This window comes from Eptatretus burgeri, chromosome 3 (genome assembly GCF_056783735.1).
Source record: "Eptatretus burgeri isolate ZD-2024b chromosome 3, Ebu_testis_v1, whole genome shotgun sequence".
Lineage (NCBI taxonomy): Eukaryota > Metazoa > Chordata > Myxini > Myxiniformes > Myxinidae > Eptatretus > Eptatretus burgeri.
In genome coordinates, this window is record NC_140963.1 from 58,934,892 (window position 1) to 58,955,068 (window position 20,177).

The 20,177-nt window shown below is 42.0% G+C and overlaps 1 protein-coding gene across 8 annotated transcripts in view; it reads left to right on the forward strand.

Annotated features, from left to right (window-relative positions):
• LOC147029991 (arf-GAP with GTPase, ANK repeat and PH domain-containing protein 1-like) overlaps nucleotides 1-20,177 on the forward strand; it is a 459,947-nt gene that overhangs the window by 166,756 nt on the left and 273,014 nt on the right. For all 8 annotated transcript variants that reach the window (XM_085873585.1, XM_085873584.1, XM_085873587.1 and 5 more), the window contains 2 exons: nucleotides 3,631-3,765; nucleotides 6,349-6,476. In XM_085873585.1, coding sequence (XP_085729711.1) covers nucleotides 3,631-3,765; nucleotides 6,349-6,476 — 263 coding nt within the window. The remainder of the gene's footprint in view (nucleotides 1-3,630; nucleotides 3,766-6,348; nucleotides 6,477-20,177) is intronic.

The following is a 20,177-nucleotide window of genomic DNA, read 5'->3' on the forward strand; positions in this document are numbered from 1 at the left end:
ATTAATATATAGATATAATAATAATATAATAATAATAATAACAATTATATCATAGTCAAATGGTCAAAAAAGGTAAAAAGGTCAAAAAAATAGTCAAAAAATATATAGTCAAATATAATTGAAATAATAAAAGTAATGTAATAATAATATAATAGTCAAAAAAAGGTCAAAAATAGGCCAAACGTCAAATCTGTCAAATTTATAAAATCCTCAATTTTCATTCCATTAACTCGAAATTTGAACAATATTTGCATATCAGGTCACTGAATTCAACCACCAATTATTTTTGAGGTCAACATTGGCCGAATTTCTGAAATTGTCAATTTCCATCCAATTGACTTGGAAATTTGAAGAGGATTTGCATATCAGGTCACTGAATTCAACCACCAATTATTTTTGAGGTCAAAATGTCAACATAGGCCCAGTTTCTAAAATTGATAGGTCCAAAAACTATATATATATATATATATATATATATATATATATATATATATATATATATATATATATATATATATCATATCTCCAAAAGTTGTGGACGAGTTATGACAAAATTATGGGGATGAGTTGTTTAGGTGACAAGAACAAGCAGATTTGGTTTTGGCTCTGATCCAGCTTATCAGTGGGATACAAAACGTGAACTGTTCAGCCTGGCGGAGTTATGCGCTCTGCCGAGCACCGTTATACTTTGTTCTGTTTTACCAAGTCTCGCTATATGAGTGATTTTCCGTTTGTTTGTCTGTCTGTCTGTGTTTGTCCAAGCCATAACGTTTTTACAATTTGAGCATTTGGCATGAAATTTTCAGCAAACCTTTATTATAAGAACTAGCTGAAGTGCCTGTCTATGAGAGTTCCCTGTAAATACCATAATTATTCCCTTTCAGCTCATATAACCATGTTCTGTGATAGTTTTATTATTTAATTAGCTTTAATTTAAAATATTTTGTGTGCACATATGTCTTTATAATTGAATTCTAGTTCAACTTTCCCCCAAAGTCATGTACTCATTTTAATTTATGAAAAATGCAATCCCTGGAGTTTCGAATACATGCAGACATACATACATATGTCATAGCTCCATTATAGTATGTATATTGAGAATACTAGTGATTAAATTTTACTTTTTTTTCTTTTTAGCTGCTGTTTTCATCATATTTAGTCAGACTACAAAGAGGTTGCAGATGGGCATTGCATTTTGGGGTTCTTTTTGTGGGGTGAGTTTCTATATCATATAAAACAAAGGGTATCATTGTATCATTTGTGGTACCATCCATCCATTGGGACCCTATTCTGTGCAGAGCGTTGGTGCTGCCGAAGCAGTCTCCTTGGCTGTTGGATACAATCATGGACAGGTTGCCACTCCGACACAGGATACCAGCAAGCTGGTACTCATTTTGCCGACCTCGGAAGGATGACTGGCAGAGTCAACTCCACCTGGTATCAATTCAACAGCCAAGGGGGATTTCAACTCAGGATCCAAGGATCCCAAGCCTACCACCCTAACCATTAAGCCAACACCAGGCATTGTAGTACTAAATATATTAACAACCAAAGTTGTCCAGGTCTTCTTGGAACACCCTGTTTTTACTGTCTGCCTGCCTGACAGTCAACCAAAATAGAAAATCATTTCAAACAGAAAACTTAGTTTTTAGGGGTGTTATAAAGGACATAAATAACAGGCATGAATACCTCATGTAACATGTTGGATATAGACGCTGGGTAAAATGGCAGGAAAACACATAATTATTTTTATTTTTTTGCTTTTCAACCTCTTTAAACCTTTATTTAAATTGCATTATATATTTGAACACTGTAGAACACAAATCACCTTCATCATACTTCCAAGGACTTCCAGTTTTGTGGAGGTGTGTTCATTTATCATGTTTTTTTTGTAGAGAGCTCACCAAGTGGCTTAAACACTGAAGCAAGCACTCCATTCAAAACCGTTGATAAGGAACGGCTGGCTTGGCAACTGAACACACCTCTGTACTTGGACAGAATTATTTTATTTGTATGACTTGTACAATCTTCATTTTATTTAAATTTAATTATATACTTGAAGACTGTAGTACACTATTCGTCTATCATAATACTTCCAAGAACCTCCAGTTTTGCAGCACCGTCCTTCAACTTATATAAAGATTCAATGGGAGTAGTGTATGAGGGTGCTGTTCAGGACTCCTTCTGGACTACTTCAATAGCACTAAATTTTCAGATTTATTTTTTTTAACGATCGTTAAAATCATTACCTGAATCAAAATGAGCATTTCAAGATGGCAGCATTGCTGTCCAACCGAGCTGCTGATTTATAACAGCAATTAAACAATTACCACAACCTCTTCCTTCAGACTTCTACCTCGCGGTGTCCCGCAGAGCTCTTTGTACTACCTCCCTCACTTCAATCTACTCCCCCATGACTTCCCGACCCCTCAGCCGACTCACTTCTTCCATCAAATGCAGATGATGGAACCATTACCTCAAAACATTCCAATTTTGTCCAGGCTACCAACACCCTTCAGCAATATCTCTGCATTCTTGAAAACTGGCTCATACTGAACTGCATGACTGCATCTCCACCCAAATCTTTTGTAACCATTCTCACTCCAGACAGCATGAATCCAATGCGCATCCAACCATTACTCTCTTCAATTAACAACCTTTTCTCAACAGACTTCCAACATTACTGGGCAACTATCACCTTGGATACGCATATAACCTTTACACAACACACAGATCAACTCACTGCCAAGGCTAACTGCAAGATCGACAAAATTAAAGCTCTCACTAATGCAACCTTTTGACAGCACACAATCACTTCCACCAACCTACAAACAGTTCATCTGGGCTGTTATACCAACCCTATTTGGGTCATCATTCCTTCAGACCATAACATACAAAAAACTTCAAAAAATACAAAACATATCTCTCAGGATAGCAACAAGTTGCACAAGATCGACAAACATAGCCCACTACATGCCAAAACAAAAGTACTCCCAATTGTAATCCACCTAAATATGAAAGGCACTCAATTACCTCTACAGCTGAATATCCTTCTTACCCAAAGCACTCTACGACCATCCATCTTCCACTCCAACGACATATGGAACATACAACTGCTCATCATTACTCTCACATCCTCACTATTATACCTGCTCTCCCACAAACCACCTACATTTGCCCTCACATTCATAACATCACAATCCATAGTACATCGTCCTTCAAACAATATCTCCAACCACTTTCCCCCCAAAATTCACTCTTCTGAAGCAACACTTAGTTGTGAAATGAGAGTCCATCTCACTAGACTCTAGTGTGGACACCACTCCTCCCTTATGCAATATCAACATTCACTCCAAACCACACTAAACCCAACATATCCCCTCTGTCTATCGACCCCACAAACCACCACACACATCAAGACTAGCTGCCCCTCCCTGGTCCAACAAAGACAGCTCTTCTCTGGGAGCATCAGGTGGAGGCTGCTGGATATTTGATTTCCGCCAGTGTTTTCGCGAGATGAATGACAGGGTACAACAACATCTCACAAGCTATTGTCATAACTGCATTCTTGTATTTGTCTTGCATATTGCGAAAGCGCATTTTCTTTGTGTGGTTCACCTGTCCTGGCAGATGCGATCAGTGCGACAAATCCACGAGTGATTGATGACGCCCGTGCCCGGAAGCTTTCCAACGATCTGAAACGCTGCACGTACTACGAGACATGTGCTACGTATGGACTGAACGTTGAGCGAGTCTTCCAAGATGGTTTGCATTTTAATTTTCTTGTTACTGTGATTCTTTTTATTTGCAAATCGTTTTGGCTCCATGGTTTTGTTCATTTTATTCCTTCTTCACCAAGAATTTTGTTACTTGTATTCTCGATAACATTTTACAGGTTGCTTTGCATCCTTTAAAACGAGCTCAACAATGATGGAACTTGCTTTTGTACAAGAATTACTTTGATTTTGGTGACCATTGACATGTGAGGACAGTTAATCTAAACTTGTAAAAATACATCAGCTGAGCTATTCTCATTATCGTTATTATATATATATATATATATATATATATATATATATATATATATATATATATATATATATATATATATATATATATATATATATATATATATATATATATATATATATATATATATATATATATATATATATATATATATATATATATATATATATATATAACATCGAGAGGAATCAACACATCAGAATATGATGATGCAGAGACATAATCGTGTATACATGTTAAAGATCATAATTTCATCATCAGAGAAACCCTGTGCCCATGAGTTTTCTTTCTTTTTAAATTCTGCATTCATACTTGGTTCACCATTGTTATACAGAATCAAATAGAGGAAGGAAGCTTGTCCTCAGGGTGAATTACCAAGGCCCGAGTGCCTTGTCAAAAGAAGGCACACTGCCATCCAAGCTGCATTTCTGGTTTTGAATTGTGGCCGCCCTTACCCAGTGGGGCTCATAATTAGCCGGACTCATTAAACCAATTTAATCTTCGCCTGTCGTCCACACCCCCTACCCCCACCCATCCCACACTCACTTCCCGCCATGTTGTAATTAGTCGGACGACCGCTTTTTTCACTCTAGAAGTGGGAACATCAAAATAGTATGTCAAATTCAAACTTGTCACTCGTATTGACAATGGCCATGAAGATATAATGTTTTTTTTTTTTTCCTTTTAGTTCTCCACTTTTGTTTCCATTCTACGATAAATGATCTGTGCTGTGCAACCACATTATGTTGTGGATAGCTACTTTCCTGCTATCCATAACCAAAAGCACTTTGGTTTTGCAACTTTAATATTTGTTAGGCATTTGACTTGAATTTTTTTACACTGATGTCATGAAACCCTGTTTTCATTATCCCGTTTTGTTTTTCATTTTCACTTGGAACGTATTGTCTGCCAATCTGCTGTGGGTTTTATGAGTGGAAAAGGAGTTAAAATATGATGTAAACGGCAGCAATGGATTGTGTTTCACAATGTGCACTGCCTCGATGCCAATTCTCTTTGATGTAATTGCTGCAGGAATAGCCAAGGGTGCTGCAATTAATGTTTGTATGGCTCGTTTGATGCAGAATGAAAGATAATCAACGCCTAATTTTTACCATTTCCTCCCCTTGGGGCAAGCTTGTTACTCATCGTATTTCAAACTCAGGAAGAGACTGCACAAGGAAAATATGCCAGTGTTTTTGACAGCTGCATGACCAGTTGAGAAATGAAATCATCGATATTGTGCTCTTCTCCGTACCTCACTTCACACTCATCCTCTTCACTTACCCCCCGCCCCTTTCCCCTCCATACTCCCCGCTTCCCTCTCATCCATCAATCCATCTATCTTGCATCATCCATCATAATGGAACATCTCTGTCGCACAGTAATAAATTAATTTTAATCTCCAGCCTACCGAGAGAATCAGATTGAATATGAAACGAACTTACTTCAACGCTTGAGGAAATGCGACCATTGCTCGTCTGCACTGACAAAGCTACATGGGATACAACTTATTTTGACTGTAAAATTCCCTTAATTACAAAGCCCTTTCAGCTTCACTTAATTACTGCTGTGCAATAGTAGGCCAAAGAGGTTGAAAGGTGAACCATCTTATTTTCCAAAGGTCCTTGTTCACAGAATTAATCATCTCCTTTAATGAATATAAAACCTGAGCAAGTAAGGCTCATTTGTGTGAGACATTTGAGTGAGTTTCGATAGTCGGTCACTTTGCTTTGACCGGTGTGCTGTTCAGCCTTTTCTGATTGAGCTTCTAACTGTGCAGATTATTGTTGAGTATAATATTTTTAGCTGTCTAATACTGGGATTGATTCCAAGCAAGAACAAGTCAAACTAAAATGGAGTCTTTTTCAGTGTGAGCAGGAGGCACAGCATTGCGAAGCATCATTTGCAATACATTTGCCAACGGGTACAACTTTTGGCTGGTACCACGGCCAGAGTCTAATTTTTCTGGTTCATCAATCAAGTTTAGCACCTTTGCTTCAGCACCCTGTGTAAAACCACTGCAGCAGCCTATGAGGCTTGATAGATAAAGGGGTTTCCAAAAGGAGATCACATATACTTGGTCATAAACTTTGACCATAATCCCTAGGCTACTTCTCATGAATGCTTTTTAATTGGTACATATCAAGAAATAGGTCATTTGTTTTGATTTGGCAGAATGACAATCATTTTTATGATGGAGAAGTGTTTGAAAGTTTGCATTCCGAAAAAGTTGCACAGAATTTTAACGCGACAGCAGATCTGTCCGAAGTTTTCCGGTAACATGCCAAATTATGTCTTTGTTCACTCTCAATCACCCAGTGGCCCAGAAAATTGTCGCAATGCGGAAGAAGATCCAACTTGCCATCACGCCATGCCGCTCCCTCCCTAATTCACCGAGCCATCTGCTTGGTGGGTCCGGCCCTGGTCAATCCTCTCCTGCTACCCAGGTAAAGTGAGATGCAATCAGTGGCAGGATACTTGCTTTTGCTTTTGAGCTGCATTGGCTAAGTTGTATTCACAATCATCCATTTGCATGGCTTTTTTTCATGTGGATATCAAAGCTCAAAGAAGTCCATTTTGATTGATACATAGATTTTTATTTCTCCATGGCTGCATGGGGGGGGGGGGGTTCTCTTCCTATAATTTGTGAGATGATTATTGTGATCAAAACCATCCATCCAAAACCAACGATTGCCAGTTGATCTGAAACTGTTTACATTCGCCTTTCAATCCCGACATCAAGATCTGAGCTTAATTGTCAGCGGAGTCTTTTCAGAATAATAAGGTTCATTCATGTTAATGTCTTTGCATGCCATTTGTGCAGTGCACAAGATGAAATAAATTGGTATATGAAAAGTGGCACTCTCGGGAGGGAGAGTTCTACCACTTTTGAAACAGATGTTTTTCCATATGTTCATACCACCTGTGTTGGCATTTCCATGCAAAGTTTTCTCAATGAGCACATAACTGTCACTTTGAGGCATTTGCTATCATGGATACATGTATAACTTGTATTATTTTCAGTTATTTGTGTGGTAAGATAACTTGATTGTGCTCTTTATCTGTCAGTCCTGCATTTCAATCAAATCAATTACCAACTCATTGTTGTGCCAACACCCTCTCTTCCCCAACCCTGCAAATAGTTCTCTGTAACGCATGAATTCCAAGCTTATTTTGGTTACAAACATCAAGCTCACTGGGATAGGATCATTTCAGAGCCATTTTGCTTTGCTGTCGTGTTTTCCACTGTCGAACCCTTAAGTGAGCTGGGAGATGAGTTGAATGTTAGTGTTTGTGATGTTGCCATTCGGGGTGGGGAGCTGCTTCAGATTTTTCCTTGTACAGGATGATTACAAAAAAGCGATACCCATGCAATTTAGTAAACCTTTATTTTTATTTAAAACTAGAATCTAAGACCCGTCGCTTCGCTGACGAGAATACCAATCTCTGTGTGATTGCTAAAAAAAAAAAAAAAAATACCCCCGTGTTGGGGTGATGGTCATCTCTATAATACCACAAGTTCTCAATGTTCAGTTATGACCGAAGACTACTGCGCAGTTCTACTGCGAGAACTGCGCAGTTTGGTTAAAGATGACTCGGCATTTTGGCGCGCGTGCACGAAATTATATTTTGAAAATAAATGCCGACGTTTACATTTCGGGTTTTGAAACTTTTGCACCTTCGGCGGAAAATGTATAAATATAAAAGGCTAAAAATGTGTTTTATATTTATATTTCATTTCTCCTTCCTTCCTTCCTTCTTTGCGAATCGCATTTTTTTTGGCCATCTTCCAGATCACGTGACGATCAAACGGGAAGGAAATTCAAAAATCTGTCCGGTTAAATACAGGATAATATTTTTTACTATCATAATCAATAAACAGTTGCCGAATATCTTGTAGAATGGCAGACTAGATAGGTTTTGAAAATGGCGATTTTTATAACTTACTTGACCTCGTGACCTCGTCCCTGACCTTGAACCCGGACAAAAGTTATATCGTTGTGCAACACTCATCGACCTCTACCCGCATACTAAGTTTCATCAAGATCGGAAAGAAAAATTGTTGACGGACGTACGGACGGACGGACGGACATTTGGTTCGGCTTTATTAGGTCATCTCAGTAGAGATGACCTAAAAAGCGTTTGTTGGGAAAAAATATAATTAGGCAGTGTATAGATACCGGCCTAGCTATACACTCAGGGAGTGAGGAGGGGGGAGAGTGTCAATGGGATATTCAGCACAGTCTTTTTATATGCTGAAATTCAAATAAAATACAACAACAAATGAAGAGGAAGATCAAAAAATATATATATATATATATATATATATATATATATATATATATATATATATTCTTGCCTTCACCCTCCCCCTTCTTCTCCTCCTCCCCTTCCTCTCTTCCTTCTTTTGATCAAACTGTCTGGGGTACGTATTAGGCATGGGCCATGCCAGGAAACACTCTTCTCATGCGTGTATGTGCATCACGTTATATATGTATGCTGCATGTATGTATATGTGTGCATTGCTTTGCTTCTTGATTAGTGGCATCCCCTACAGGACAATTGTTGACAGACAGACAAACGCATGCACGCTGAGATCGAGCTCATTTTATATATTAGATGACACTATTTTTATTTGGTACACATTTGTTTCACATGATGCATGATCATGGAAAGTTTCAGATGGATTTTATTGAGGGAAGAGCACCATGTTCCAGATGTTGGCCTCCACGTTGCAGACACACTTGGATTCGACAAACAAAATTGTTTATTACTCTGACACATTCGGTTACAGTGATTGAATGGATTTTGTCAGTTATTGCTGTTTTGAGATCATCGATGGATTGTGGCCGTCCTCGGAAGACGTCCTTAAACATCTAACCCTGAACTCGATTTGAGTCTTCTTGAAAGATTTTGTTCTCGGGTAGATTTAGCCTAAAAACGATTTTTCTTTAGTTGTCCATGACATGTTGAAACTGGAAGGGCGCTCATTTGAGCGCATACCTCCACCACGCAATGCCTGATCCACAAGAACATATCGCGCCCAATACATTTTTGAAATATCATGTTGTACAGTACTATATCGTTTTTGGCCCTATCTCTCAATGGTGAAGAATCATTTTGAGATTAAATAATTATCGTATCCAGATCCGGATCTGGATCTTCACCAAAATCTTATCACTTCATCCTTGTCACACACCTAACCTGTCCACAAAGTATCATCCGGATACGTCCACAACTTTTTGAGATATTCAGCAGACAAACAAACAGACAGACAGAGACAGAAAGGGGTGAAAACATAACCTCCTTCACCTTCGGTGGTGGAGGTTAAAATGGGATTATCTTGGACTAAATCTAAACATGCTGGCAATACATGAACAACACTTTGCACACCTGCAAGAGGAAAGAGGATATCATTTATATGGAGGAAGTTATGAGGGGTAAGGCCGGTACCATTTTTGTTTTTTGTAGTTTCCCATTATTTTACATGCATAAAAGCAAGAAAGTATCGCCCGTGCCCTTCCAGTTACAATCTGTTTTCCTCCTCCACCATTTCTAAATCAATGTAGGTTAACTACCCATTTACCTTGTTCGAGCGAAATTAAATTCAAACTTTAACAACTGAGAATGACCATTATGAGCTTTTTAATTTAACATCCTTTTCTGATAAAATATGCAACTTGGTGAATTTCCCTGTAATTTCTGTAATGGCAGCCCTGTCTTGCCTTAGCAAATCTCTTATTAGCTCTAAAAAGTATGTGATGTTTCCAAGGCAATCAATGGTTCCACTAAGGCAAGACATGGTTGTCTCTACAAGGAGTTATTAGGAAATTCACTAATGTTTCATTTGCTACTTAATGGTACCTTTTTCCATAAAAGGATGTAAAATGAAAAATTTGATAATCTTCAGGTGTCCTAATTCTCAGTTAATGAAATCTGACTTTGGTTTCCCTTTAAAGCTGGTCTGTCCTTGATTAAATTTTAAAGGGTGATTTAGATTTCCAGCCACCTCTATAATGGCCTTTTGGGAACAGTTAGACTCGCTGTTCTAAAATGAATATTTTGTGAATGATTTATTGATCTACACAAGAAGAATGTTAAGCTTGCATCCAATCATTCTCTTCATTTTACTTGTAGTTTTGCACCTTTTGATTTAATTATACTAAAACTTCAGAAATGTGTATTCTTCCAAGATAACATTGACCGCAGGTAATTGGAATGGAAAACTAATCTTAATTGTGAAGGCTAGTGTCATTTTGCATCAGTACAACAGATAGAACAAGGGATGGAATCAATATGATCGATGCTAACCATCATGGTCCTCACTGTGGTCCCCTCTCCTTGCAGCTAAGACAGTGATCCTACTTCAGTCACCATTCTGTTGATTCCATCCATTGAGCAGATAATTAAGCAATCATCCTAAGTGACGAAGTGTGATGGGTCCAGGTTTTTGTGCATATTTTTCCTCTTGCCTTGGAATACTTGACTGATCCTCATGAAGTTTACACAGACTATTCACCTTCACCATGATGAATAACATAATTGGGAAATAAAGTCATGTTTGCAATGTGAAAGGTTATCATAATAATTAATAATAATACGAGTTTCCTTTCAAGGAACTTCGATGCAGGAGGAGGTCATTTGGTCTATCAAAACCTGTTATTATCACCAACTTATGGTTGTTTGTCCATGCTCTATCCTTTTAAATGCTGAGCGTCAAGCAAGGAAGTAGCACAAACAATTTAAAAAAGTCATTGGCATGACTCAGCGAGGGTTCAAACCGCCGGCCTTCTAGACTCAGAGTGGACCCTCTAACCATTACGCCACCCATGCTGGTAAATTTCCATTTGGACCATTTTTGGTTGATTTCATGTGAACCATTTTTGAGTTCTATTTTCATGTAGAACATTTTTGTTTTCTTGAAGCTTTTTTGTTTTGTTTCACCTCTTATTTTGGTTGATGTGTGGTTTTATAAAATTGTGGCAAGAAGTAAATTGCATCATGATATCACTTAATTTGGAATCCAAATTGTGTTTTTGAAATATATTGTTGCGAATTCGCGTCCGCCGGCGTGCGAGCGGCCACGTAAGTCGAATCGCGGCACGTCGCCCACCAGACGGACAATTCCGTCGTGACCCTCTCGGACTAACGCCGGGAACTAGTCACGGGTGGGCCATTCGGCCTCACCACGATAGTGCCAACCGGCCCCCGCGTGGGATAGGGTTGTTCGCCAAATTCGACCTACCGAAGTACCCACACTAAGGGTAGACCGGGCGATCGCACCTCGCCGCAGGTCGACTTCGGACACGGGCCACTTTAAGCGACCCGTTCCGTACTATCGGGATAACCGAGTGGTGTTATATCGTCGACCTCGACGGTTCCGATTAATTATCGGGCGTATTTAGCCCACTACCAACCCTTTACGTGAAGTAAGATGGAGATTCAATTAAAGGAAAGACGAAGCGAAACGGGAAAAACAGTTCAACATAAGGCACATTTATTCCGCGGCAAACGGAAAGCACACATATACAATTACAACAATTATGCACCAAAAGTAAATGTAACAAAAGGAACACAACAATGCAGATCTACTACCGACTACGCGAGCACATGGCAACACTTACACAGTTTTACTTTACAGACGGCGCCGACAACACATATACTCAAAAGCAAAAGAAAAGGGCCACCCTCAAATACAAGGGGACAGACGGGGCTGTGGGCCGAGACCGCGTGGAGCCTACTCGTCTTGTGATGGGCCGCAAATGTCGCGGCGGTGCCCCGACTCCGCGCTCCTCCACGGGTTTCGTTGGCACTGCTTGGAATGGGGTGGGAACGGGGCCCCCTTATCGCACTATCTCAGCGCGGGGGGAAACAGGGGGGTTGTTGATGCTCTGGGGAAAGAGGATAACTGGCTTGCTTGGGTCCCGCGACGAGCGACTCCACTGCGCCCTCGACCGCGTTCCCGGCTTCCCCTCTCTGCAGCTCCCCGACAGACTCCGACTCTCCTCCAGACCCGTCTTGACTGCTGCTGCCACACTCTGCTGCTGCCACACTCTGCCGCTGCCACACTTCGCCGCCACACCTCTCCAACTCGCCCGAGCCCAAAAACTCTCTGACTGAATTCGCTCGGCGCTTTATAGTACGGCAGGAGAACCCATATGCAAATTTCCGGATCAGGATGAGCTCGGGGGCGGAGCCACGCTCGCCCATTGGACGGAGGAAAAGTGGGCGTGAACCTCCCCTGATCCTCGAATTTGCATATATCGATTCTACTCTGACGTGCCTGGAGGCGGGGCCAAATCGCCCCGCGCTCGCTGATAGGACGGAACAGAAGTGGGCGTGTATCATTCCTGATCCGACTTCCCCTCGGAAAGGCCGCTCTTTGTACCCGCGACCCGGCGCGCGTCCCGTACGAGGCCAGGACAGCCTGACGCTCGGCGTTCACAAGTGGTGCGGGAATGGCCGCAGAAGGAGAGGCGAAGGTGGTGGAGGGTCTAAAGTGGCGGTCCCTGGCCACGGTGACGCTTGGAATGGTGGTGATGCGATGTTTGCGAGAGCGAGTTGTGAAGGTAAAGGTCGTGGCTGTTGGCGTTGTTGTTGTTGTTGTGAAGCGGCGTTGCGGTTGGTGGTTGTTGTGTGATGGAGGTTGAGACGTGGTTGGTTCAAAATAAAGATAGAACAGAAAAACGGCTATCTTAAAGGGTCGCAGCCTGAATGAATCAAATTTATTCCGTCTAAACAACAGGTTTGGGGCTAACTACACATGTACTTACAGAGATATCTCACCTACGGGACCTGAATGGTGGTTTGCGAATTTCCTCAACCACAACAATATTGTTACGGCAACGGGTACCGAGTGTATTATGAGGGGGTTAATTCTCGTTTCTCCTTGGAAGAACCGGACCTGGGGCCACTGCTCACAATTAATTGGTGATACCGTAGTTGCTTAACAACCACAAATGCCAATCAGTTAACCACGAGTTTCAGTGTCCACCGTCTAATTTGCCATTTAACTTGAAGTCACGTGGCCTCCTGACCAGGGAGCATGCCCTCGACAATGCACCAATCTTATCTTGATTGGTTCTTAAGGAAGGTTGCCGAGCGTTTACTGCTGGTGCACGCCGATGATGACAGGTTAATTAGTTTGGGAATTACCTCCCAGTGTATCTAGGTTCGGGCAATGCTGGACCAATGGAAGGAAAGGACAAGCACAGACAGGTTGAAACGTCAACAAGGAATTTATTATAAAGAAAAACAAGTAAACTGAAAAACTTTTTATTTCCTTGTGGTGTAAATGGAGGAATTCAAGTCAATCAAAATAATCAATAAACAAAATCTCAAACAAAGTAAGAATTCAACAAACAGTAATGGAAAAATAGACAAAGAACAGATGCTTATCACTATGCCTTACTTTACAATGAAACACTAGACATGGGTACTGTTGTGGAATTAGTAAGCAGACTCGGTGTAAAATACTATTACTCAATTTTGCAATCCACAAATAATTCACTGTCCACAAGGAAAGTACATTAATCAAATAACATTTATTTTGCGGTATCACGAGAGTCCAAAGCACCGAAATGTGGAAACATTCACAATGATTTGCACTAAAGCTTAGCTTACATTTTTGCGATATATGCCTATATGCCTTGGGAGGAGTAAGGGGGGGGAGTTGAGAGAACAAAGGGAAGAGAGGAGAGTTTTGGTCATGATTACCTTCAGCTGACCTTGGTGAGACTGGTTTCACATTTGGAAAGGCATCTTCGACGTTTTATCGTACTTGTCATAAGGTTACTACGTAAATCATTGAGGAGGCCTAACACAAGATACTACAAGCAGACTAGGAGGGTAGAGTGGAGGTAAACACAGACAGAAAGAGAGTGGGAGATAGAGGGTGGTAAAGCATTAGGTTACAGGTCCCGGTAAATATACTTGGTTTAAGACAATGTGATGATATACTTTTCAATACAAATAATTGAATAGTAATTGAACATAAGGAATTGATTATAATTCCTATACATTGAGCAAACAGTGCGTACATTAAAAGAAAACTTGTTTAAAAAGGAATTTTCCCCATCATTCCCCCCTTTGTTGCCCTTGAGGCAACGCAACACAAGGTTAACGGTTGAGGCAAATGAAAATACATTTCCGAGCACGAGTGTGCCCATTTTTTCCGGGCAGGCACCTTCCCAGCACACATCATAGAGCTCAGTCCCTTTCAGCCTTTCTTGTCCATCGGAGCAGGTGGCTTCAGGTGGTTGTGTACAGCTTTGGGCCTGCTTGAGGCTCCAGTAGAAGTAGGCCCTTGGGCCAATACAGTAGAGGGTTACCACTTTGGGCTGCACGGCTGATTCAACGCTCCTATGCAGGGTTCAGGAACAGAGCAGATGAGTACAGTGGAAAGGAAATTCCCATAAACATTGAACACGCTCATAGCGTTGACTCATGGATTTCCAACTTTAAGTGCTATCTCATCAGAGTCGTAGGACTCGGCTTCAGAATCGAAATAGGAAGGTGGTTGCTGGACCACCATTACTTTTGTTGCAGCTTTCCTTTTTAAACAAGAGACAATCAATGTAGGCAATGTTGTTGTGGCACATTTAACAAGCACGGCAACAATGACAATCCATAATAATCCCACAAAAATCCAACGTAACAGAGTCGTTCCCTATTCTCCGCAAATCCCTTCAAACCAAGAATAGAGTCTATCCTTAGTACAATAATCATGAAACTTAGCTCCTTCTTGCTTAATCTTGTCGGCTATGCTTGCAATCTGCTCCGAGTTATCGGGAATATATGTACAACATTCAGATCCAATCACCGCACAGGTTCCACCCTGTGCTGCGAGCACCAGATCCAATAATGCAACTCTGTTCTGCATTGCGACAGCGTGCATGGCGACTACCTCGGAATTAATACCAACCATGCCAAAAGCAGTTTTATTTGCAAGCGACTCAAGTGAGGTGGCGAGTTCTGCCAGTCCAATAGAGGTCTGTCCTACCCCGTAGTGGGGAACGAGAATCATAAAGAACAATTCAGTTGATGTAAAACTCCGTTTACCCCGTTTCAAATGCTCAAAAGGTGACATATTTATCAGGCACATGTGCAGCACAATAAATGACAAATAACATGATCCGGTCCATTTATCTGGAAGCCATGGATAGGCTCGATTTCCACAAACAAAGTAGGTATCATTTAAGGCTACTTGTGGCCCCATCGTGTGATTTTTACAGACATAGTTACGGCATTCAGTTTTTCCTAACATTCTTTCTTCCCATGCTTCTTGCACCAGGCATTGATTCGGTTTTTCCTTTGCTTGTTCCACCACAAAATTTGGAGGTATCTTACTCAAGTTAAAACTTGGCCAAAACCAGTCACTGAAATCCCGTTGCTGGAGGCAATTCCCATCCCAACCAGTAACTATGTGGTCTCGCCAGCCCGTTTCCCAATCCTTATTGTGGTTGTTCGTGTTATTATCCCGTTCACTCCATGTCTTCCACTTAACCCAGTATCCACAACACTCACTCAGATCAAATGGTATTGCCAACAGAGGTATCCCGCTAACCACTGAGTGGGGTATTTTAGTGCAGACCCAGCAACTAGTTTTATTAAAAGCCTTAGCGTGGTTAAGAGAAAGAGCCAGATAAGTATTTATTCCATGTAGTCCCTCTGGGTGCAAGTGTGCTCCGACACTCCTCTGCAACTCCATTCTGTGTGAACTGTGAACCCTTATCTGCTTTCATTTTAGCCGCTAAGCTTCTCCGGTCTCTGTGTGCTATGTGGTTAGCTTGGCGGGCTGTGTGACAGGCGCTTGGCTGGGGAACATACAAGTGACTTCGATCACGAGTAGTACTTATCGGCTTTACTGACCATGTCCACAATGTACAAGTTGTAGCCAGTAGCACAAATAACCCTGCAAAAAAAGAATCATCAAAGCGATCAGGAAGCAACGTTCTCCTCGGGATCCTTCGGGCCGCGTGCCAGCTTGCAATGTGCGGCATGAATCCATGTTGTTCTCCCTTTACACTTCACAGCTGTGTGGGTAGTTAGTAGTATCAGGAACGGCCCGCACGACCATGCTTGGAGAGAGTTCTTTCCTTTGTAAATCCTCACATAAACCAGGTCCCCCAGCTTGAAGTTGTGGTGAGCAGAGGTGGTTGGCTCAGGCAAGGCTTGCTTCACATGTGCATAGAAGGTCCTCACAGCATGATTCAAGGAGACACAGAAAGCTAGCAATGTTTCGTCCATTTGTTGCACGTTCATTTCTTTTCCAGATAATGGAAGTGAGTGCGGTAGTCTCATGAGTCTTTCCATGAGAACCTCATGCGGAGATAAGCCAGTTTTTCTATTCGTGATAGATATCATCGTCATGAGGGCAATGGGCAGTGCATCTGGCCATTTTAATCCAGTCTGTTCACAAATCTTGGCCAGTTTATTCTTTAGAAATCCATTCTGCCTCTCCACTGCCCCCGCAGACTGTGGATGGTAAGGGCAGTTTAGATGCTGCTTGATTTGCAAAACCTGACACATCTCCTTCACCACTTCAGCTGTAAAATGAGTTCCCTGATCGCTCGAGATCTTACAGGGTATCTCAAACCTATAGCCAAAATCCTTCATCAACAGTTTAACCACAGTAATGCCATCTGAGTAAGCTTCAACCCATTTTATGAATAAGTCTATGATGACCAAAACGAATTCGAATCCACAGCACTTTGGGAGTTGGATGTAATCAATCTGGATATGAACAAATGGCCCAAAAGGTGCTGGGTGGCCGCCTGGGGCCATTTCTCCCGTCCAAAGGCAGAACCTAGTAACTCACTTCTAATTGATTTTGAGAAAACAAAGAAAAACTGCCTTTACATATATTAAAGCCGTATCCATTCGAGAATATTAAAGATATATATTATCTTTATATCGAGATATATATCGAGAAATATATTATCTTTATTATTTAATATGTATATCGAGAAGATATATATTAAAGCCGTATCTAGGTTTTTTGTGGTATTAACCAAATTCTGTAGGAGTTGCTAGGTCCTGCCATGAGCGTACAAGCTTACGTAGGGAACAAATTACAATAACTCATACACTAACATGAAGCCTATAACCTCGTAACTCCAAAATTAGTATGAGCTCAGTTTTGATCAAAAAATGAGTTACTAGGTTTTGCCTTTGGACGGGAGATTTGTACCCCCTTTGCCGGATTGTGCTCTTGGCAAACGTGGCAGGTCCTACAATACTGTTCTGCAATTGGGCGAAAGCCTGGGGCAAACCATTGTTTCCTAATAGAGGTGCACACCCCCGCCCCCCTTTCACTGGTATGCCCGGCCCCATGCGCTAAACGAGCGAGCAAGGGTAGCAGAGCTTTTGGTGCGCCACTCGCCCATCAGCTGATTTCCATAGTTTGGACCCATTATCAAATTCACATCCAGACATTATCCACAAATCCCTCTCTGTTGTCCTAACAGCAGCTTGTAAAGTGTTCACGTCGTCAAGGGTTGGCATTGCCGCTGGTGTTAATACACATTGTGATACCAGTAGGGCATCAGCAGTGGTGGCAGCGGCCTTGACTGCTTCATCTGCCCTTGCATTTCCCCGTGAGACATCATCAGATCCACCCGTGTGGGCATCACATTTAACCACTGCAATTTGGTGAGGCAGAAGTATTGCCTGCAGTAGGTTCGCAATCTATGTACCATTCTTTACCCGTGCACCAGAGGATGTTATAAACCCCCTTTCGCGCCAGAGGGCTCGGAATTTGTGTACAGCGCCAAATGCATAGCTGGAATCGGTGTAAATTGTCACTATTTGGCCTTCGGCTTGGCAGCCTGCACGAGTAAGGGCGAACAGCTCTGCTTGCTGCGTGGAGTAGTTCGCAGCCAATCTTCCCTTTTCGATTACTTTGTGATCGGAGCAAACTGCATAACCCGTTAATGGAAACCCATCTGGTGCCCGTGACGATGAACCGTTGACATATAGAATCAACCCAGAATTTTGGATTGGTGTGTCTCTCAAATCAGGACGCGGTAGACACATGTGTACGTTTACCTCCTCACAATCATGAGGGTCTCCATTCAGTTCTACCTGCAGCAAACTAGCGGGATTCAATGGCGGGCACCTCTTAATCATAATGTTCGGTGGAGCTGTGTGTGGAAGTTCGTATGTCGTTGCCCGCGAGGCCGACAGGTGTTGTGCTTTTGTTTTTAACAGCACGGCGGTGACCGCATGTGGCACCATGAGAATCAAAGTGTGTCCCGTGAAGAGTGGTTCTGTCGCCTGCACTGCGAGCGAAGTGGCTGCCACTGCTCTTAAACAGGATGGGAATCCTTGTGCCACTGGATCCATTTTAGTACTGTAATAGGCGATGGGCCGTAACTTATTTCTGTGCTTCTGGGCCAGCACCGATTGTGCGAAGCCTCGACTCTCATTTGCGTACAAATGGAAAGGTTTGTCATAGTTCAGTATACCCAGAGCGGAGCAGAGGACAGAGCTTGCTTGAGTGTCACAAAAGCCTCGTCTGCTTCTTGCATCCATGTCAGTAGATTGGGCGTGCTTGCCGAACCAATTTCCAGCAGGGGGCGGACTAAGACCGCATCGTCAGGTATCCACTGCCTACAATAGCCTGTCGTCCCGAGGAAAGACCTCATCTCTTTAGCGGTAGTTGGCTTGGGCAGTTTTATTATTGCAGATATACGCTCTGGAGAGACACGTCTGATATCTACCTTCAAAATGCGTCCCAAATATTTTACCTCCTGCTGGCAAAACTGCAATTTGGCTTTCGAGGATTTACGTCCCTTTTCTGCTCAGGCCGTCAACAGCATCAAAGTGTCTTGTTCACACGCTTCCTTCGACGTTGAACAGATGAGCAGGTCGTCAACATATCGTCGACCGAGAATTAACAGGGTCTATCTGACATTTCATTCAAATTTAGAAGAAGTCCATGTAGAAGGGCAATAGAGGAAACTAAGTAAGATTATTTTATGTAACCTTTATATGTACCTGTTATGTAGCACACGATATGAAAATAAAATGTGATGAGATAGCGGCAATTCCACTTTGAATTTTTGATTTCATTTTTCTCAAACTTTAAAAAAGTGGAGTTGGACCCTGTTAATTCTCGGTCGACGATATTGGATCAATGTGGATCCGCTGGGGAAAACTATGTCATCTATGTCATCTTTCAATGCTCGGGACAACAAAGTAGGGCCTTCTGTGTATTCTTGCGGAAGCACAGTCCAAGTATATTGCCTACCTTGATAGGTGAACGCGAAAAGGATTTGCGATTCGGGGGCTATCGGTACACTAAAGAAAGCCGAACAAAGATCAATCACAGTAAAATGGGTAGAGTTACTTGGGATACTTGACAATGGTCGCTGGATTTGGGACAATGAGGGAGGTGGGGATCACAGCCTCATTTACCACCCTCAGGTCCTGTACAAACCTCCACGTCGACTTTCCGGGTTTTCGCACGAGTAAGATCGGCGTATTACATTGACTGACTGTGGGAATAATTGTTCCTTGCTTCAATAGCGCTTCCACTACTGGAGCTATCCCTGCTTCCGCTTCTGGACGTTAGGGGTATTGCGATTTGTGAGGCAGCTTCCTTGATTTATCTATATTGATCTTTACTGGCTGCGTGCTTCTAATTCGACCCACGTCATTAGCATGTGTTGCCCACAGACAAGCTGGGACCTGCTCTAGCAGTCCAGGTAATTTATCTGACCCTGTTGTTTCTGAGAGATCAACCCTCTCAAACACAGCCTTTACTGTTCCATCACAGCCTGACCAACAATATCCGTCTGTCCTGACCTTCCATAGTCCCTTTACTTGGTCAGACCCTACCAAAGTTGCTCCCGATGCCATTTTTAGATGGGTTACCATTTTTGCATGTACGACCACGCACGTATGGCCACGCACATACGGGCACACGAGAGCGAAGGAACGGCCTGTGAGTTGTTTCTGGCACGCGGTTTGAAAGTTTTTTTTTTCATGTACGGCCACGCACGTACGGCCACACACGTACGGGCACACACGTACGGGCATTCACTAGTATAACAAATGCTGGTATAGTATAACTATAACATTTGTTATAGTATAACAAATGTACTAGAACAACTATATAGTACTGTTGGTTCGAACCACATACC